Raw genomic sequence first — 23,282 nt, 5'->3', positions numbered from 1 at the left:
CAAATTGAAGATGTAATATCTGTATGTTTATTATATTATATATTTATGTACATATTTTTTTAAAATATGTACAGTATATACGTTTACATATATAATATGTGATGTATTTATAATAATAATAATTATTATTATATATATTTTTTAATCCATCCATCATAATTATTATATATATTAAATATATTTAAATCCATCCATCCATCCATCCATCCATCCATCCATCCATCCATCCATCCATCCATCCATCCATCCATCCATCCATCCATCCATCCATCCATCCATCCATCCATCCATCCATCCATCCATCCATCCATCCATCCATCCATCCATCCATCCATCCATCCATCCATCCATCCATCCATCCATCCATCCATCCATCCATCCATCCATCCATCCATCCATCCATCCATCCATCCATCCATCCATCCATCCATCCATCCATCCGTGAGACATATTTAGTTGATTCTGGAACAACATTCCTGCCCAAAAACATAGTCCAAACCCTATCCCTACCCTTAAACCTAACCCTACCCATAACTTATCCATAAAACAAGAGTGAAATAATAGGTGAATAACCTAACCCTGGTTGTAAGCCTAAACTTGTCATAAACTGAAAATGGTGTTCCAGGATCAACAAAGATGTCAATCCAGGAACATGTTGTACTTGGTGAAATTACATTCACCGTTAGTACATACAGTTTATTTATGATGAAATACAGTATGTTTATAAAGCCAACCAAAGTATGTGATTTTTGCATAAGTGTGGTTTCAGTTGATCTTTCTTTTCTTTTTTTTTTATAAACTTGATGAATCATGGTTTGTTCGTGAAAACATTTGCATGCAGGTTGCACACAAATATTGAGTACGCTCGTGGTTAATGAATGAGACCACATGTCTCAAACTGTGCTCTTATTTGCCCAGACACCAAAATCTGCAGTCAACAGTCAGATTTGTTAATGTGGACTCATTTCTCATCAAATTCTATCAAGATTAAATGATCTGAGCTGCTATCCACATTCATTTTAAATCACTATATTCTCACTGTGTCAGTGTGAGTCCCATTTTTTTTCTATTTTATTCCTCAGGAGACAAAGCTAATACTTCAGATCTCGGTTAAGTCTTATTAAGATCAACCCATGTGAGCTAGAGTTTCCATCTGGGTTTTTGTGTACTAGTTAATCACTTTTACTTTAAAATCAACTGGTATTGACCTCTCGCCCCATAATGCCGCTGTGTGAACAGACTTTGCTTTTGCCCCTGGCTTTGCTGTGGGATTTAACATCGTCCCACTAATGGATAAATTGGAATGGGGGCTTATTCAGTTCCGCACACCCAGTCAGTGCACCTCCCAGCATACAAATGAACTGGGATGAATGGACACGACACTCTGAGAAAAAAAACAAAAAAAAACACCTTGGCGGTCGTGTCGGGAGAAAGAGTCGCTGTGTGAGAGGTTTGTGCTGAATAAGTCACGGATATACTGGGAAGTCAGGAGGTGTGAACGGGAACCAGTTTGGAGAGTCTGGTCTGACTGTGCACAGCATGCAGAGCTGAAATAAGTTTAAGATGAAACCCGCTGATTACAGGCGCACGAGTCCAACGCTGCACATGGTCGGCGTAAAGTTTGGCCAAGATGTGTTCAGTCACAAACTTTCAGAATAGATTTCAATCTTTCTGAAGAAAACCTGTGGTGTTTGCACATGGGTGCTAAGCTGTTTCATTCTTACTGGCTCAAGTGATAAGAGTCCACCTTCAAATGTCTTTGTTATATATATATATATATATATATATATATATATATATATATATTAATTATTAGATATAATCAAATTTTATTTTAAAATGATATAAATAATACATTTTATGTTTATGTACTTAAAATTGAACATTTGTAATATTTGTGTCAGTTTATATACATTTATTTGAAAATATATATAATATAAAAAGGGTGCAAGATGAGCTGATTTATTTATTTATTATTTCCATTTTTGTTAATGTCCAAATATTATTATTGTTAATATAATAATTATTAATGCAATGCTGTGCAACGATTAATCACACCCAAAATAAAGGCTTGTGTTTACATAACACGTGTGTGTACTGTGTATAATTATTATGTATATATAAATACACACATGGATGTAAAGTATATATTTAAGAAATATTTGCATGTTTATACTGTATATATATATTTATACATAATTTATATTATATATAAATATAAATATTTTATATATTAATAACACATTTTTCTTAAATATATACATGAGTATTTATACATACAAAATAATTATACACACTACATTTGGACATTTTAATGTGTATATATATATGTGTGTGTGTGTATATATATATATATACACACACATATATACATGTTTTGTTATTTATAGTCTAAATAAATTATCTTTATGCTTTAAAAGTTTATATATACATTCAATATATTATTTTTATATTTATGTATAATTATTTATTGTAATTAATATAAATATATAAATATGAGTTGTATTTGTAAAATATTCATTTGATTTATTTATTTTTCCAATATTTGTTAAGTGTCCAAATGTCAGTTGAAAAATGTTACGTTAAAATGTTTTAAAGTCTTTAAGTTCCACAAAGGGCGTTTTTTTTTTTGTTTGTTTTTTTTAATCTCTTTTTTTCTATGATTTGAGTTTTAAGAAACCAAAACACTGATCTGAAGACCTTATAAAAGGATATAGAGCCTTTTGAACATCTAAAGAACCACATAGCATCTCAAGAACCCTTCTAAAATAGTTGGAAAACAGAGTGAAGGGTAAAAAGAAGCAACAGTATTGTGATTATAATGCTGATGACTTATATATGTTATATTATATTTCAGGCCACCGAACCGTTCCTGGTGAATGAAGACCCGTCCAGAGGTCCCGGGATACCAGAGTGCTTCGTCGTGTCTGATTCCTACAGGGTACGTCTCCATATTACTCCATTATTCCTTCAGCATTGTAATTGATGTTGTGTTGAGTCAAAAATATAACCATGATTATTATTTCCATATGCACATATGCATATGCAATAAAGCACAGTAAAAAAAGAAGAAAAAAAAAGAAATCCTGCAAAAAAAAGCAAGTCTCATGATTTTACCGGAGTGCTGTTTTCTTGTGGGAAATGAAAATTATAACCTGCATACTTCTATAAAATGAGAAGTATACATGAGGGTAAGACTGCAAGGGAAGGGAGGGCGAAGAAAAAAATACTGCAAAGCAGAAAGAAGTGCAGCTTTTAAAATTCCACCCAGCGAGCGAGCTGGATTTACAGCGATGGGAGTGAAATAAAATGGTCATAAAAACAGAAGGGCGGGACGGAGAGATGGAGAGATGGGAAGGGGAGTCTGTGGATGACTGAAAATGAGACTGTTAATGAGCTGGGAGCCGGTTTTCTATTCCTCGTTTCCAGCGGATTGCTTTTGCCAACGTTTCGGGAAAAAAACAAAAATCTGGGTTGCTCCGGCGTCTCAGAAAGCAGGCTTTCGCAGAAATGGAGGGAAAAATGATGAAACGTGATTGGCTGACAGTACAGAAAAGGGCTGAGGTGTAAAATATAGCTGTGCTGGATATCAGGAATGTGTCAGACTGTATCGTCCTTCGGGGTAATTTCGAGGAAAAAGGAGGGCCTGGCTATATTTTGTGCTGATTTTTGTAGCAGTGTGTTTTTCTGTTTTTATTTTGTGTGGAAACCAGGAGAAGTTGGTTTGGGCCTCAGGTTTGATATACAGAGTCTCGGACAGCAGAGAAAAAAAAAACATGCTAAATGCAAACAACAAGATGCTATTTAACCATTTCATCATGCATGTTTATGATAGCTTATCAACCTATATAAGGGTAAGGAATCACATTTACCTGTGAAAACAAACCAGGAAAGAGACGTGAGGAGAATGACGAGAGATTCTTCGTGAATTATTAATGGAATATATCGCAAATTAAATTTGGCAGAACAGACCACAAATGTGCAGGATATGTTGTCCTTTTTCATACTTTTACAGCAGATTGCAAAAAAAAAAAAAAAAATTTAATCACGAGGAAAAGAAAGCAGCTCTTGCCGTAGATATTCTTGTCATAACGTCACGTTAAATTACCAAGTATAACGTTATTCTCATGATGTCTGAAAATAAATCATGAAGGAAAATTGACAGCTCATCCAGTCAAACTGACAGATCAGCTTTATTGTAGGGCAACTTTATGATTTGAAATGATTCGTTTCAGCCTTTTTGAATGGAAGTTCCCCAAACCAGAAGTGCCACCCATAATTCAAAACGCAGTAAGTTCGTCAGGAATACGGTGGATAACATCACTGTGAAAATTCCCAGTTGGAGCCTCTGCTTTTAAGTGTAAAAATCTGCCAGATGAGTAAATGTAAATCTAGATGTAAAAGCTGTTGATTTACTCCTCGTGTGTGGTTGTGTCGTGTGTTCGTTTAGTAGTCTTGCACCCACTCAAACCACTAAATGTGGGGCACATCTTGAGAGGTGGTACACGAGTTATCATGTTGTGTGTTTGCCGTTGCTTTGGTTTGGAGAAACCTCCTCTCCTCTCACCACTGCAGGGCTTTGAACTGGTTTTGTGGAATTTCGTTACAAATCAGTTCAGGATCCTGTGGTGGAAAAGACTAGGATATTCTCTCCATCCATCCATCCATCCATCCATCTATCTAATCCACATCCATCCATCCATTTATCTATTCCACATCCATCCATCCATCTATCTAATCCACATCCATCCATCCATCCATTTATCTAATCCACATCCATCCATCCATCTATCTATCTAATCCACATCCATCCATCCATCCATCCATCCATCCATTTATCTAATCCACATCCATCCATCCATCTATCTATCTAATCCACATCCATCCATCCATCCATCCATCCATTTATCTAATCCACATCCATCCATCCATCTATCTAATCCACATCCATCCATCCATCTATCTATCTAATCCACATCCATCCATCCATCCATCCATCCTTCCATCCATCCATCTATCTAATCCCCATCCATCCATCCATCCATCCATTTATCTAATCCACATCCATCCATCCATCTATCTAATCCACATCCATCCATCCATCTATCTATCTAATCCACATCCATCCATCCATCTATCTATCTAATCCACATCCATCCATCCATCTATCTATCTAATCCACATCCATCCATCCATCCATCCATCCATCCTTCCATCCATCCATCCATCTAATCCCCATCCATCCATCCATCCATCCATTTATCTAATCCACATCCATCCATCCATCTATCTAATCCACATCCATCCATCCATCCATCCATCCTTCCATCCATCCATCCATCTATCTAATCCCCATCCATCCATCCATCCATCCATCCATCCATCCATTTATCTAATCCACATCCATCCATCCATCCATCCATTTATCTAATCCACATCCATCCATCCATCTATCTATCTAATCCACATCCATCCATCCATCCATCCATCCTTCCATCCATCCATCCATCTATCTAATCCCCATCCATCCATCCATCCATTTATCTAATCCACATCCATCCATCCATCCATCCATTTATCTAATCCACATCCATCCATCCATCCATCCAAACCTAAAATGTTATACCTTAACCTAACTAACATAACTTTAAATGTACTTGATTCAAATTACCTGCGGTGTTATTACAGTTTTTCTCAATCGCTTTGGCACGTTTTTTTGAAACAGTCTTAACATTTTCTAAACTGTAAGCTCAATTGTCATTACTGTTTTCTGGAACATCAGAACATGGCATGTCTGCAAAAATGCAGTAACTCACCCAAAACATTAAACTCATGTTTAATGTTATTGTGAAACCTAGTTATTGTGTAATTACACCAAAATAAAAAAAGTGTTTTTGTCATTGTGTGAGCCACACTGGTCAAAATGTTTAGATGTTTTGTTTATTTTTTTTTATCATGGAAATATTTGTTATATATATTCATGTTCATGTTTTTTTTTCTACTTTTTTTGACTAACTGCTTTCTATACTATAAAAGAATATCTGTTTTGTCTGTGTACATACAGATTCAGAGAGTCAAAGAAGAGTCAGAGAAAGTTTATATATGATTGGTTGGTTGTACAGAAAGCAGTTTTCTAGCAGTAGAAAAAAAACATGAAATTTGTATATAACAAATATTTCCATGGTGATTTTGATCACTGAATGGATCAATTTGCATGCGATGGCTCACACCATGAAAGAAAATTGAGAAGATGTGAAGAGTTTGACAGTTTCACGGATAATCCAACTCATCAGCTTTGATCAACTGTCCATGTGTATTTAGTAATTGTGCAATTTATAGACAATTGCACTCATTGTACTCTTTTGCACACATTTTCCAAAGCACATGCAATTTGCTTAAATCCTTAAGAAATTCAAATCTGATGTGAACAAGAAACTAATTGTTCAGAAATGAGAACTTGTTGTTTTGTGAAAGGAAAAAAAGCCAAAGCGATTGTGAAAAACCTACAAAAAAAGAAGTAAATGATATGATTTATTATGACTGACTCAATCTGACCAAATTAGAATCTTATAACAAACCGGACAGGTCATGTGGAAGTAATTCCTTTAACAATTGCATGTGTTCTCTTTTTACATCATATAATGATTAACAGATTTATTTACATTAAAATCATATTGCAAATGACATGCTTGACAGCAAAAAAGAATAGTGAAAACGAGTAAAGTATACATAGAAATCTATACATTTGAACCTAAAACGCTGAGCTTAAGTGATTAAAGGTGGTTGACAAATAACAGGTGAAAGGTCACGTGAGGTAACGGTGCGATGCGATGACGATTCACACAGGTATGCGTTTCCTGTGTGGTCGTCCAGAGCACTTTCCTCTTCTGCAGTTCTCTTTCCCTCTCTCTCTCTCTCTCTCCCGGGTTCCCTGGATCTGTAATTGGCCACACAGAGCCCAGTTCTCTTTGTTTCCCCTGCAGTGGCTTGCGGTGGAACTGCACAGGCCTCATAAATCTCCAGGCCTCCGGTGGCACATCCAGCCTTCAGCTCCGGTTCTGCTCAATGACTTCACCCCCACCAAAAATACCCACCCAGGGACACGCTCCAAAACTTTATTCCTCCACTCGCCTGCTCTTTCCTTAATGTTCACTCCTTTCATGTTTTTGCGAGGCACGTTCATTTCGAAGTTTGAAAAAGGACAGGCGCTGCCATCGCTACAGTGTGTGTGTGTGTGTGTGTGTGTGTGTGTTGTAGACCAGATGATTTTCTGCCCGTCTTTTACTGCTAATACAATACTGAGTACAATACATTTGCATTTGACAGTCATTAACAGACACAAATACATATATTTACTGGTTTTATTATTCAGATAATTGACATTAAATTGACATTTTCTTAGGACAAAAACACACAAAACGATAGCATTTGTTCATGTTTTTGTTTACTTGCACAAGTCTGCGTGCCATTGCAAAAGCAAAGTGTCGTAGAGACCTGCAAATGACAGTAACACCTTCCATTATTCATGCATGACACGTTCACTTATTTAATATCTTCATATATGTATTTAAAAATGTTACTCAAGATACATAGATATGCAGCAGTGTAATAAACTATATTTTTGGTTTCTAGGTAAAGAAAAACATTACTTAGAGTTTTATTTGGACTGACATTTGTATGTTTGCAAGTTATGCTTGTAACTTGCAAACATACAAATATATATATATATATATATATATACAAACACTTTTTTTGTAGTTATAATATATCTATTATGTATATTTAAATCTATTATGTATTTAATTGCATATTTATGTAAATATTACATTTTATATGTAAATATTTTATAATTATAAAATGTATTACATTTTTTATTTTGTACATACATACAAATTTATTTATATATATATATATATATATATATATTTTTTTTTTTTTACATATTATGCATGTATATGTTTTTAAATATTTCTATAATTAGAATATATAACTTGTTTTATATATTAATATAATTCATTGATAAATATATTAATATATTATATCTTTAAATTTGTCCTATATTTATTTACATCTGTATGTGAAATATTTTTATATTTATATTTATGTATATTATGTAGGCTATATTACATACTTTGTATGTGTGTGTATAAATACTACAGACACACACACACACACACACACACACACACACACACACACACACACACACATGCACATGTATTTTTATATTTATAGATATTTTTTATAATATAATTTTGACATGACTGAATCAACTGATCAAATATTAATAACAGGATCACTAAAAAAAATACATTTTTTTTTTACTTTTTAACAATTGCACATTTTCTCTCTCTCCCTCTCTCTCTCTCTCTCTCTTTTACATTATAGGTATTAATACTTAGGTGATATACATTGAAATCATATTAGAAATATCATGAACATGTCAAACATTCCTGATAGATCAGTAATATGACTATTGCTTATTTGCAAATGTATGTAGCATCATGACATATAGCATGATGTTCAATGTAAATCGACTAATGATCATTATAATGTAAGAAACGATTTGTCCCTAATGTGTACTCAGGTTGATTCAAACATATGACTTTTGACCAGAAAATGTCACCACGTCTTTACTTTACCTTACTCTACTCTACTATGCTAATCTTACCCTGTACAGCTCACGTGTGATAGTCTCCACACATGTATATATTTACACTGAAATCTCATATCGGTTAGGCTGATAAGACGCCTGTTCAGTCAGAGCGAGAGAGAGAGAGAGCGAGAGCGAGAGAAAGAGAGAGAGGCGCACAGTGGAAGAGGGAGGGAGAGAAAGTTTTCCTCCTCGCAAAACTTTGTGCAAGCTTTCACTTTCAGGCGCTTTAGGCGGAGTTACAGCAGCGCGCAGTGAGCGAGAGCGGGACGGCAATGCCACTTCCATCCCGCGTCAGTCACGCATCTCACATATAACATGTACTCTCCATACTGCCTCACACAGGTAAAGCATTCCTTATTCTTCTGCTTGAGTGATTCGCGTTCGTGTCTGTCAGCTGTTCCCCTCGACCTCGGGACAGTTTCAGTTGTACTAGCGCGTGGAATCGTCAGCGCGTTTGGTGGCACGTCTCCAGCTGACCTTCTTTACGCGTTTTCAGAGCGCGCGTGGTTTGGGGAGAAAATGGCGCTTCGCTGGAAATCTATTTAATATAAAAGGAGCGCAGAGGAGGTGGAGTGGATATGTATAGAAAGACCTGAACTGCGAGTTTAGCGCTTCGTGTAATTTTTTTTTATTATTTATTTTTCTCTCGCCTCGTCCCACTCTGCATATCTTCACTTGGAAGACGCGCGCGGGCTTCGGAAAGTCTAGGGTTTTGACGTTGTTGCTGTAAGAGTTGAACTTGATCGGTTCGCCTTTTTTTTCTTTTTTTCTTTTTTTTTCGGGATATGTCAAGGGTCGCCAGCATTGCCCCAAAAATACCAGTTTTACCAGCGAACTGCATATTCTGTCTTTTTAATGCATTTATATGGATGGTTTGTGTGGGATTGTGAAATTAGTGAAGTATGACTGGGGATATTTTTGAGGTTGTAACTTGGTTCAAATGCAATGCATCTCTATAATTTCTCAAGCACATCTGAAACCTTTATCGTTTATACATGCGTTATAGTTTCCTGAGGTGTTTACAAACTTATACGATTTGCAAATGTATGCCTAACAACATAAATTCATGTTCAAATACTTTTCATGAGAAATTATTTGCAGTTTTTTATTAGTTTATCTTCAGAATGCAGCACTGCAACTGTTTATCTGCGTTTTTGAGTATTCTCATTTTAAATTGAATAACAGCAAAGCAAATAATGTATTAACGGTTATGTTTTTGTATTGTTTTTGGCAGTATTTTATGTGCAAGAGTCTTTTTCCACATTTTGTGGCGCAGTCAACTGTTACAGGGTAACCTTTTCTCTAGCATTTTGCCATAAACTACTTTAAGATATCAAACTTTTACAAACGTATGTGTAATCTGATTATTTGATACTTTTCTGTTGCTACAATAAAAAAAAAAAAAGATAATGTATATTATAGAGCTTTAGTTTCAGTTGAAGAAATGTTTGCCATGCAATCAAATGCCATTACTATATTTGTTGTTGTTGTTTGCATTCATGTATATATATATATATATATATATATATATATATATATATATATATATATATATATATATATATTAGACACACACACACACACACACACACACACACACATATACATATACATACACACACACACACACACACACACACACACACACACACACACACACACACACCAACATGCTTTTACATGCAAACTCTGACTCAGTTTTTACTGAAAAACAACAGCTTTTAAAACAGGTGTTTTTCATATTTATCACTTCAGTCACGTTAGAAACAGAGAGACATTCTCATTCATTACGTCTGCTTCATAAACTCACAATCGTACATCATAGTGCGCAGCTGAACAGGGCTGACAGTGATTTTCCCTCTTTTCTAGAGATTCTTTGTCTTCAGGAATATAGCTGGCTCTAATTCACGATGATTCCTCAAAGTTGTCCTGCCGAAGTCAGTGCCGTCTCTCTGTCATCTGGCGCAGTTGTTTATATTTCTGCCATGGCGTTGCGTGTGTCATGTGTAATTCATTCCTGAGTTTTACAGTGGTTCTATTAAAACAATTTTAACTTCCATGCCCCTACCGCATGCTCGCAGAACCAGGGAGCGTGTGTTTTTCTTCTGGGCATGCAAGCAGAGGCCTGTTTCCCATTTAAAACACAATAGTTACTGTGCACAGCCCTGTTCCTTAATTGATTTGAAGTGGTGCAGTTTGAACAAGGAATTATTCTTTTATTTAATAAACATCTCGAGTCTGAAACAGGACGCCGTTTATAATGACGTGCTTGGTCATTTATGGCCATATATCACCATTCTTTTTAGTGTAAATGCATGTTGATGTTCTGGCACTGTATGTCTTATACACATGCATATTACTGTAAGTGTAGTGTGGGTGTTTTTTTAGTAAGCAGACTGCAACAGATTTATCTCTTGGGTCTGAAATCGACATATTTTTCTGTTTATATTGCACTGAATCATACCTGTTTCGGCTCCAGAGAAAACAACGGCAGTGGGTCAATCGCAACTGGAAAAGCAAATATGCTGTATTATTATATTATTGGGTGACTTCAAGCTTTTATTGGCTCGATTTAAAGGCTATAGAGCTGAGATAGTGCTGTATAAGTTCTATCTATCTATCTATATATCTATCTATCTATCTATCTATCTATCTATCTATCTATCTATCTATCTATCAGATATATGGTTCTTTGTTTTTTTGCATTAATTAACCACAGGACCTGAAGCCAAATATATTGCATCAGCTGTATATATAAATAAATAATCACTGTTTTAATAAATTTAAGGGAGGTTTCGGATATGGAGAGTCCTTGCGCTTTGAGGAGAGAGAGCAGGTCGGCGAGTCTCTAGTTTTGCGCTTGGATTTCAGAGCTTCGCGTCTGATGACATTTACATTTTGGCTGTTCAAAATCAAAAGCAGGTCTAGAAGGTCATTCATGATATTAAATGTAAATTGAAAAAGCTTTCTTTTCTCGAGTGAATGTGAGGAGTTTTGGGAATAGTGCGCATATAGAGGAGCTTGTATTAAAGCGATGTCAGATGTAGATGCTGGTGAGGGTCTGAAATTGAATATAGTTTATTTTATTGAAACGAATGCAAAAACAGGAATTTTTCTTTGCAGAAAGTAAAATGTATTTTATAGCTGTGAAAAAACTGCTTCCCATTTACATTTTACTGCCTCATGTAAACATTGTGAGGAAAAACCAATTTATAAAAAAGTTTTTTATTTTTTACTTTTTAATTTATATTACCATAATGTCACCAAACGAGTTTCCTCTTATTTAGTAAAGAAATGTTACTAGCCATTGAAGGTCATTTTGAATGAAATTAATTTGCTTCATGCCAAAAATCAGGGTCGACATCAAAAATTATATCTAATTATGTACTTGTGTTTTGTATAATTAAAGAGAGAGAGTGTGTGTGTGTGTGAGAGAGAGAGAGAGAGAGAGAGAGAGATTATCACATACAGCTGAAGGGTCACACCTGCCTTTTTTAAGCCTGGCTGGATGTGCAGCTCACACTCAGTCATTAACACTCAGTCATTAAGATTTCAAATCCTGAATTCAGAAACATTCAACCACTGTCAAGAGTAAGCCTGTACCTCGGATAGAGCTGATTTATTTAAACGCGGATCGATTTGGGTACTGACATTTCTGTTAACTGGCCTTTCAACATTTTCAGACAATTCAGACAAAAGAACCGATTTGGACATTTTAAAATAATTTAAAAATAATATATTTTTGAGGAAAATCTGAATATATATAGTTAGTGATTTTAGACCAGAGTGCAAAAATCTCTTTTTATTAACACCAGCCAGGTGTAACTTTTGTGAATCCCGTGGATTTGATTTGCAGCCATTTTTTATGACCGTTCCGCATCTTACGGCAACCGGATCTGAATTTCACAGAGCCGAGGAGAAACCTTTTGTATCTCGCTTCAGGAAACTTTAATCGGCGGCGAGGAATATCTGTGTAAATTCGGCCAAATAAAAATCTCGTGTGAGATGGATGAGGCCGTTCGTCCATGACAGGCTTAACTTTCTCCCCAAACCTGACTTAGTCACTCTAGAGTCACTCTAGATTCTCCGGTATCGCTCGCTCCCCGGGCCTGGAAAATGAGTTGGAGCAGCTGCTCTCGGGATTAAAATCTGATGGAGCCGCAGTCGGAATCAAGACACTGCTTTGATATTTCAGACTTTAGTACTTTCATCATCTTTCACTCTCTGATTCACTCACATGAAACTGTGTCTCTAAGCTTGAATTCTTTCTTGTTCGTTCCTTCTCGTCCTTCTTTTTCCTAATGCTGAAGCTCAAGTGGTTTTATCACAGGATTAGGGAGCATTGCAGGACCATGTTGAGACTCCGGTTGTCCCATTTCAATCTACCCGTTTCTTAGCCTTTCTAAGTCACCAGTGGCAGAATCGCACACAAAAAAAGTATAAACATGTTTTTTGGGACATTTTACCATGGTGACTGCTTGTTTTTTATGGCAAAAGTGTGCAAATCTAACCCAAGTGCAGGGCACAATGAAAAAAAAAAAAGTATGTTTGCTTTTTCGAGAACTATATTAATACCATATGAATATGTATGTGAAGATGTTAATCATTTAGTACCCTGGAATTATCATCTGGACACACACACACACACACACACACACACACACACACACACTCTACAGGTCAGAAGTTTGGAATAACTTAACTACATTAAAATAGAAAAAAATATAATTGTAATAATATTTCACAATACTACTGTTTTTACATTTTTACTGTATTTTTTTTTACTTTTTACTGTATATTTTATACTATGTATGTATGTATTCATGTATGTATGTATATGTGTGTATATATATATATATATATATATATATATACACCGTATATGCTCACAAAGGCTGCAAGTATATAAAATTATATATAAAAATATCATTAATTAACTGAAAACAAAACGCACACACACATTTGATCAATTAATTCATTATATTTATGTATCATTTTATATATATTTATGAGTATTTTAGGTGATTATTTTAGGTCACCTTTTCTTTGAATTTTTTTTTTTTTTTTTTTTTACCACCCTTTTGTCTTCACCAGTTAATTTTGAATTATCTTGCTGTCTGAAATGAATTTTTAAAAGTGCACATTTTCTGTAAAGCGTCTGAATTAGAGAAAAAAACTGAAGAAAAAAAAAACTGAATGTTTTTGTAGTTATGCAAGAATTTGTATACTTTCTCATTTCTTTCAAATAATTTTGGATCAATTATAGCGTTTCCCACCACAGGATAAGAATCGATTTTCACTTATGAATATTGTTTTGTATTGATAAATAGGACAGCATCAAATGTTGCGGTTGGATGATCACAGATTTGGTTCCTGTTGAATTTCTCAGACGGGGTACGGGAGCGACTTTTTGAAGAGGACAACTAGTTGATCTTACGTTTCACTTCAGAGGGCCGTGACGGTATTGTGCGCTCATGTGATAGGCAGTCTGAGTCTGCCGGTGAAACCGGAGTCTCACGTTTGTCCAAATGGTGTCCAGTGGCGTTGAGTCGAGCTGGTTTGATGGCACAGAGACGGAGAGAGGGATGGTTACAATGCCAGACGGGCACAGGGACACTCTGTTCCTTTTACTTATTCATTCTCACGGGGCGTCAGCCACGTCCCCTAGCCGAACGCCAAAGCTCCCGTTCACCCGCCGTACGGTCAACAATAATAAAACACCACAAACAAAGACATTCCATAGCGCTGTTCAGAGACTGCAGGATCATATCGCATTTATTTCCCTGAGCTGCACTTACAGAGGGGGTTTTTCCCCTAATATAGTTTCTCATTACCCTCTTTGTTACATGTTTTTTTTCTGTCATGTTTTAACTGAACAGTTTTATCATTTACTCCTGTCGTTCCAAACCTGAATGACATTTCATCTTCCGTTCAACACAAAATGAGGAGTTTAGCAAAAACAGCATCATAAAATAGCCCAACCATTCAAAAAAAGGTCTAAATGTAAGATTTGTTTATGTATTTGAATTGCATATAAAATTTCCATCCCTTCGAATTAGGCATTTTAACAAACTTAATGTGATGCAAATTTGTCAACGATCATACATATAAGAAACAAGCAAGGTGTTTCTATATTCCTAGTCTTTTGAAGATTTGTGTGAGGATCAAATTGATATTTAAGGCATTATTTCCTGAAAATCTTCAATGCAAAATCTTCAAATGCAAATGCGATTTAAGAGCTGTGGTAGAAGGGAACATTTCCAGCAGATAAATTGACATTTCGTTTGGTTCCTCACACAAAACTGTCACATGACTTCAGAGGACTTGGAATATAGTCATACGGACTAATGGTCATTTTGGCATCTGTGCATATGAACTTTTCCACTTAAATGTTCTCATTTGTCTTTCGCAGAAGGGTTGGATGATATGAATGATACCATCCAGTGCTGTAACTACATACTACACAGACGGAGAAACGTTCATCCCGTTTCTCAGAATAGCAGTCCATGCATATGGGTTTATGACAGATTCTCTTACATTTGGTCCAATATTTTTAGTTTAGCTTATTTTGTTTTTGAATGTGGGTGGTCATTAATATATTTGGGTTTTGGTGACCATACATCCAATAAAATGAGACATTTTTGCAGATTAGTTTCAATAAATGCCCTTTTTGGCCTGGGAAGTTTTAGTTCTGCACAATACAGTTTGTTAACAGTGAGTCGAACCCTTTTGTTCCGATAAAGTCAAGGAAAATGTCATTTTTCATTGCACAACCCTTATAAGGCTATTGCCACCTATTATAGTCTCTCTCAACTAGGATTGGGTATAGTTTGAATTTTAACGATTCCGATTCTGTTTATGCTCATCGATACCGATTCTAATCGATTCCTAATTTCGATTCCAATAAGGTAAAAAAAACACATCTTAGATATCATTCACATTTGTTCTAAGTCGTATTGCAAAACGTTTCATTGTAGCTGAATACCATGAACAAAAATCAACAGTTAAACAAGGAACTTCTGCCTATGGTTTAAAAATACCATTAAAAAAAACCCTAGCCTAACTAATATAAATGTCAAGCATTATTAAAGACAAGTAAACACTTGTGAATTAAAAAAGAACAAATAAACAAATTAGCAATCGCGCAAATAGATACAACTGAACAAATATACGATTGAAATAAACAGTGTTTTAAGATTTTCAGGTATTCAGGTACAGAAACTGTAATCAAATGTAAAATAACTGCACTTTATAAATAAAATATACATTACAAATACAGTTAAAGTTATTCAGCCAAGAACCGCGTTAATTTTCTCTTTTTTTTGTTGTTTGATTAACGTTATTATGGAGACGGCAGCAGGAATTTGAGGCTGCTGTCACTTTAAGAGCTGCACGGATCCAGTATACTGATACACATGCATTTTCTTTCTAAACTGTTTACGTTCACTTAAGACATAACCGACTGTGTTTACGATGAGATTTTGACCTTTTTTTAGTCAGTTTAAGTGCAAAAAGACGCGAAAGAGAACTCAGTTCAGTATCGCTCACTTTTCAGTGCGCACGTTAACAGAGTGCGGGTCTTCTTGCGCTTGAGTGGTTTAAAGTCTTATTAAAATGGACACAAATGAATCGATAAGAGGAATTGAAATTATAATATTTTAGCAAGTATTCGATTCCTAACCTTAAGTATCCGATTCCAGAACCCTACTCTCAACTCAAGCCTTTCCCTCACCTTTTTCCACATAAAGACCCTTCAAACAAACACATCAAGGTTTATAGAGAGACAAACACTGGAGGAAATTTTCAGTCCATAAAGGACTTAATAAATGTGTCAAAGAGCTGTTGTATTTCTGCTGTTCACTGTATTAGGTGGTGGGAAACACAAAGCCGGCCTGAGTCAGATGCATGTTGGCACGGAAGAGGCCGGCCTAGAATAAAGTACCTAGTTTTTATCTTAAGCTTTAATGCAGAAAGGCCCAAACCAATCGGCTCTCATCTACTATCTGCACAGCTGTCCCAGTATCCGTGGAGAATGGATTCCTACTGCCATTGCCATGGGAGTCTCCAGCCAAAAGAATAGGAGGATATCCAGTCTGTGTGTGTGTGTGTGTGTGTGTGTGTGTGTGTGTCCTCCTCCTCCCTTCCCCTTCGCTCATGTCACTCCTGGCATGGATTAGGCCTTGGCATCGGCCTGGCAGTGCCCGTAGCTCCACTGCGGCTCTGTGCTTGCTGATATGTTGTGCTGTTTCTATGGTAATGGAACACACACTCGAACGCAAATTACATAATTTAGCTCGCATATACATAAGCCGTGAAATGTAGGTTTTTGTACGGTCGGCTAACAGTGCTGATCAAAACCATCTTTGTGAAAACAGAGCAGGCCTCATTCCTTCAAACGGGAAGAAATGGTTCCCATAGCAGCTGTTTGAGGGCTCGGGATAAAGATGGACCGATAGACATCATAGCAATCGTGCATTGAAGCCGTACGTGCAAAATCAGATCCGTTTGCATCCCTAAACCTTTGATTACTCTTAAAATAATCAATAATTCTTTATTGGCATCTGTGGTTCCATGGAGAACCTTGGAACCTTTCCATTCCACAAAAGGTTCTTTATAGTGGATAAAGGTTCTTTAGATTTAGAAAATGTTCTATACTATGAAAAAAATGGTTCTTTTTACAAACCGTAAGGTTTTTGGGGAACCAAAAATAGTTCTTCTACGGCATCCCTGTGAAAACCCTCTTGTTGAGCCGTCCTTATTTTTAAGAGTGTAGGACGGTGTGCTTTTGGGACTCCTCTGTGAGGAGTTCTGGATTTATGGGTGGGATGGCTATGCCAATGTTGGCACTGGTTGGGTTTGCGGTGTTGCTAGGCAAATTTCCCCGCTCTGGCTTTGTGCTCCGTTGGTTCCATCTCTGTCTGAGCAGATCAGTTTCTCTTTGTTTTACTTTGTTTTTGTTTAAGTGCCACTCCACGACGGACCACAGCGGGACGGATCAAACGCCCTAGACATGTAACACGCCGACATGCTTATTATGAGACGCAGCCAGAGGTCAAGGCCATACGACCCTGTTGAGGGACGCTGGAAAAGCTGGATGTAGTTCTGAAATACACTGATCCTAATATAGACCGTGGTATTAAGAGTGGGCGCTATGAATATTAGTTGTTGATTTTATGTGTAATTATTAAGAACGTTTTTTTTTTTTTTTTATAAAATAATAATTTTATTAATATTTTATGAATGATTGATTAATTATCATAATTTTATTTGTTTATTACAAATGTTTTTATATTAATTATTCAAAAGTATTAAATTGTTATTAATTATATTTATTAATTTATCCACCAATCCATCCAGTCGTTCCATTTGTTCCGTCTGTTCCATCCATCCATCCATCCATCCATCCATCCATCCATCCTTCCTTCCAGTCATTCCATCCATCCATCCGTCCATCCATCCATCCATCCATCCATCCATCCATCCAATCGTTCTACCCATCCATCCATCCATCCAGTCATTTCATCCGTTACATGTCCATCCATCCAGTCGTTCCATCATCCATCCATCCGTTCCATTTATTCATCTAGTCTTTCCATCTGTTCCATCATCCATCCATCCATTCATCTTCAAAAAAGACTTTGTCAAGCCTATTTTCAAAGTATCTTGACAAACTTAGATTTTCTTAGTTAGTAATTAGTTAAAAATCAGATCATTTTAATTCTACTTCCTTGCAATGAAAATGAATTGCAATTCTGCATTCTGTTTGCTACTTCAATTCAAATTCCAGAATTGAAATTGAAATGTCATATTTTTCTCTGTTAAACTGAAATTGAAGGCATTCTCAATTCCGTTCTAAATCATGCACAATTCTAGTAGAGAATTCACAGTATGCAACTCCGCTTTCATTGGTTGTCTTCGTTTCCTTCCTTTTTGTCAATTAACGACGCAAATTTAAAACACTCTATCCTTATGCATAATGCATCTGGACGCAAGCACACGTGTGCACACCCTCGCACCTGCACACACTTAAGCGCATGAGACGCAGGTGTGCATTCTTTACTCATCCGTGCCAATCTGGTGGCAACTGCACACATCACGGCCGGCACCGATACAGCGCATGCGAGGAAACGCCACGTGAGCCAGATCCTCGCCTGACCCATATGCCCTCCACAACCTCCGACAGCCAGTCAACATGCATCACATTAGCACATTTACTCTGAACCTGGCCACACCTACAGCTGATTGTTTATTGTTTACATTGTCAAGGAATATGATTGGCCAGCGATGATTTGGATTTCCTGAAGAGTTCCAGATTTCTTTTTTGAAAGAAATAAGAAAAGAAAAATCACAAATGAGATCTTGTTTATATCCCAACTGTTTCTCCAAGACAGCAATATGATATAATTTGACATGCACTGAAAATTGACCTGTTTATCTTTTTAATACACAGTCCTGCGCTTTTTTGTGTATGATTCATTGCAGCACATTAATCCAAATCTTAATCTTTCATCAAAATGCAATAACTTGCTCTGCCTCTGAAATTACTTTCTTTTTTCGGCTGCCTTCACAAAACTTATTCAGCCCTTTCGTTCACCTGGTGTGCAATTCTAACTCTTCTTCATCATTCAATCTTTTCCCAGTGGGTGAAATCAAATCCTGTTGAAGGAAGAAAAATGAGTTGCAAATGGCATTTCATATCAAGATTCAATGTCTTCTGCTTCTCTCCAAGAATAAGACTAATCTCACACTGGTCTTTTGTAGTTTCAGAAAGATTTACCAAGTTACCAAAGTTTGCAATCAAAATCTTTTAGATATTAATATTTCTATAGACCAGAACATCACAACATGGGGAGGGGTGTAGAATCCCAGAATACCATAGAAGCACCATAGCACATTTTCATCAAAAAATTATACTTATTGTCTCAATTATGCTATTCGCATTAATGTCATCATTGCTCTGTACTATGAAATTGACTGTCAACAATTGTCTCACTTGTGTCTACTTTTATTTTCTACCATGGAATTTGGAGTTACAAATGTGAGAAAGTTGCTACTGAAAGAATTTAAGTTTAAATCGTGAGAAATTAAGTTGGAATCATGAGATGGAAATGTGCAATTACAAGAAATTGTTGCGATTGTGAGAATTTTTTTTTTTTCAAAAAGTCTCAATGTGAGCAATAAATTCACAGTTGTGAGTAATAAAGTTGCAATTGAAAGAATTTAAGTCTAAATCTTGAGAAATTGTCGCAGTTATAAGATAGAAAAAGTTGCAATTGTGAGAAATAAATCTCTTTTAAAAAAAATAAAGAAAATTCTCAATGTAAGAAATAATCATAATTGTGAGAAATAAAGTTGCAATTACCTTTTTATACGTTTTTTTAGTCTGACGTGGAAACAAAGTTCCATAGAGACAAATGTGCCTAAATGAAGCAGCAAAACTGTCAGTGCAAATTGAGTTTTAGCAATGAGTCTGTGACCTCTGATGAGCTTCATAAACTCTCATCTCAGATGAGATTATTGAGCCCCAAAAATCATTAACTAAAACGTAAATGTGTTCACGTGCCATGATTTCACTCTGAGGTATTTCTCCAGCGAGTGTCTCACGAGTGAACCGTGCAGCCAGAGACAGTGTTCCTGTCTTGGGATTGGTGGGTGTGGAAGTGCGAGAGGAATCTCTCTCTCTCTCTCTCTCTTTTCCTTTCTTTCTTTTGCTAGAGTCTATCAAAACTCACAGAATCGCTGCGCAGCAACCCGAACGATCTGCATGCGAATGTTTCAGAATTGCATGAAAACAGAAAGCAGCAGCGAGGAAAGACAGTAGATCATAAACAAGCGTGTGTGGAGTGTTACTCCCGGCCACATGGCGTGGCGCTCCGTGCTGTTTATCCAAGCAGTCCTGCAAGGAATCGCTGCCTGTTGCTGGCGGGAACAAAGCCTCGTCAACAGCTCTCGTCGCCTGTCTCTGAGTGAGCAGGAAGTTGGCTAACCTCCAGTGGTGGAAAATCTATACACGGTTGCATAATATAGCATATCTTTACCTCGCATGAACCCTGAGGAGGCCCGGCAGCTGTGAGCAAAGAGAGCGCGAGCGAGCGAGGGAGGGCGTGTGTGTGTGTGGACAGGATTCCTGTGAGCGTCTGCTGGCAGTGGTTGCAGGCCACAGGCTTTTTCTGACAGGCTCTATGTAGGGTAGAATAAATGCAAAGAAAGTTGCCGCCCTGCACCACTATGACATTGTGCGGCTCTACCAAACGGTTAATCATCGGTCCCGAGTTTTACAGAAGGATGTTACGACCGAAATCCATGCGGTCTCTTACCTGGCACGCGAGTTATGGTGCAATGTTTGGGTAGGCCTACTAGTTTCAGTTTTCTTCTACATCGAATATGACGTCCATTAGGTTTAAATGACTAGCATGATCTTTTTACTTGCAGTAAATGAATGTCCCTCTATTAAAAACACATGCATGAAAATTCTGCACATTCAAAATTGAAGAATTGTCTCATTGTGAAATCATGAGTGAATTTGAATTTGAATTGAATTGGCCACACCTCTCAATTTACATGAATGGTAATTCAAAGACATTCAACATAGCTGATGCATTTATTAATTTACATTTACATATATATTTTTACAAGACATGAAAGAGCAACCAAGCCATTCAGTATCTCAGTCTAAATGTCTATTATGATCTTGCCATCCCATAAATATATATAGAAAACAGTTATTTTATATTGTAGTAATATTTCACAGTAGTACTGTTTACTGTATTTTTTTTTGATAAAGTAAATTCAGCCTTGGTGAGCATCATAGACTTTCAAAAACAAAAGTATAATTTATTCCAAACATTAAAAAATATATTGTGTCATCATATATCAAGCCAACATTAGTTAGTTATTAGTTATATAATAAATATAATATAATTAGTTATATGATTTCTTTGCATTTCAGTTCATTTTAATTCTACTTCCTTACATTCAATTGCTATTCTGCATCCTCTCTGCTTCCTTAGTTCAAAATCACCCCATATTCACTATTGCCCACATTACTCCACTAATATAGTCCACTGGAAGGAGTGAATGAAAACGAGAATTCGGACACTGAATGCATGATTTGTGCTTGCTGTTTAATAATCATTTGAAACTTCCAAGCTCCAGTAGTAATGAAAATATTTATCTTGAACTCTGTCATGGAAACTAGCATGTATAAACCTTAATTAAACAATTTAATAATCAATTAAAAATGAATTTATACCTTTATGATATTACGCTGTAGCCACATTGGACCAGCGGTTTGGAAAATGGATGGATGGATGATTCGGCTGCAAGCGCCATCTTCTGGTGAGACGCTGGAATTCATTCGGCACGACCCTCACAGTGCATTATGGGTATTCTCTAGCCGTTGAGTGTACATCGGCTGTTATTGCGGTGCATTATGGGATTGAATGACTGCACTCGATAACGTCCACTATGGTTTCGGACGCCACTACAAATGTCTGTCCCCTCAAATAGTGCCGCATTTAAGGATATAGAGGGCGATTTCAGACACAGCCTTAGTTAAAGTTCAGCTATTGCATTTGCAATCTCAATTTATTTAGCTCATTTAGCTTGCTACATTCTCTTGAATCTGACAGTAGAAGAAGCCGCTTTACACTAATGCCCTTTAGCGCCCCTTGTGGCAGCACTGAGTTCTTGCATTGTGACACATTTAGGAAAAATTCCATGAAATTGTGTTTGCATAGCTAGTAGCATTTGTGTTCGTGTACATAGTGTTATATGTAACTCACACAAAAGAACAAACAGACTTTATAGCTTTGTGCACATTCGTTAATGACCTGCTCTGGGACAGATTCAGTTAACGTCCCTCTACATATCATCTGGAATAGGATCTGGACTGAACTCAAGTTAGCTCATGATATCACATTTGTGGCTCCCTATTGGTGATGGAGTGTGTGTTAGACTAATCATGGCTCCACGCTTCAAACGGGTCAGGTAAAAACGCTCCGTTCCCTATCCGACCGTTCCCCTAAAAGATAACCAGATGTCCAGCTGTTTTTATTCCTGTTTTGGTTCATCTCTTTAAGAACAATGTCTTTCTCATATGACTGTACTCCTGTAGTCTAGAGGCAATTTCCCCATTTTGTCTTAACATTTAATGGGAAAAGACTGTAGTGAACCAATAGGAACCTCACCTTGGTTCACCCGTCCTCCCATCGGGCTTTGGGCGTTTCAAGAGAAGTATAAATGAAATACAAACGTGCGCCAGCGTAATGCAGGATGACATTTACCATGTGCCGGGACTTAAACAAACAAAGAGAAGACGGGCCGTCCAAGAAAAGTTCCATATCTCCTTCCTTACATTCGCTTGTGTTTGCTTTCATATGTCATTTTTTTATTTCCATACTAAAGTTAGAACGGCATTGGCTGAAGCTCCGGGAGTCTCGCAGAAGCCAGGAAGTCATTTGGACCCTTTCGCTCAAGTCCTGTGGCCAAGTGTGCGGTTGAATTAACCCCAAGACGACATATAAAAATGATCCGAGAGCTGCAAACAACAGACATTTTAGGATTTTTAGGGTTATCCTATCCTTGTTTGACCTGAACTCAGAGATTGATATTTGAACTGGGTATT

At 36.6% G+C, this 23,282-nt stretch overlaps 1 protein-coding gene across 27 annotated transcripts in view; it reads left to right on the top strand.

Annotated features, from left to right (window-relative positions):
• The window catches only part of nfixb (nuclear factor I/Xb), a 166,236-nt gene that overhangs the window by 26,223 nt on the left and 116,731 nt on the right, over positions 1-23,282 (top strand). For 13 of the 27 annotated variants that reach the window (XM_084403166.1, XM_084403147.1, XM_084403146.1 and 10 more), the window contains exon 1: positions 8,867-8,998. In XM_084403166.1, coding sequence (XP_084259292.1) covers positions 8,972-8,998 — 27 coding nt within the window. In that variant the 5' untranslated portion in view covers positions 8,867-8,971. Of the gene's footprint in view, positions 1-2,857; positions 2,942-8,762; positions 8,999-23,282 lie in introns of those variants that run through there. The other 14 variants (XM_084403170.1, XM_084403169.1, XM_084403162.1 and 11 more) reach the window with 3 other exon arrangements.

The sequence above is a fragment of the Rutilus rutilus genome (genome assembly GCF_951802725.1).
Source record: "Rutilus rutilus genome assembly, chromosome: 1".
In the NCBI taxonomy this organism is placed as follows: Eukaryota; Metazoa; Chordata; class Actinopteri; order Cypriniformes; family Leuciscidae; genus Rutilus; species Rutilus rutilus.
The sequence above is the reverse complement of the archived record's forward strand: the minus strand, read 5'-3'. Positions and strand labels throughout refer to the sequence as shown.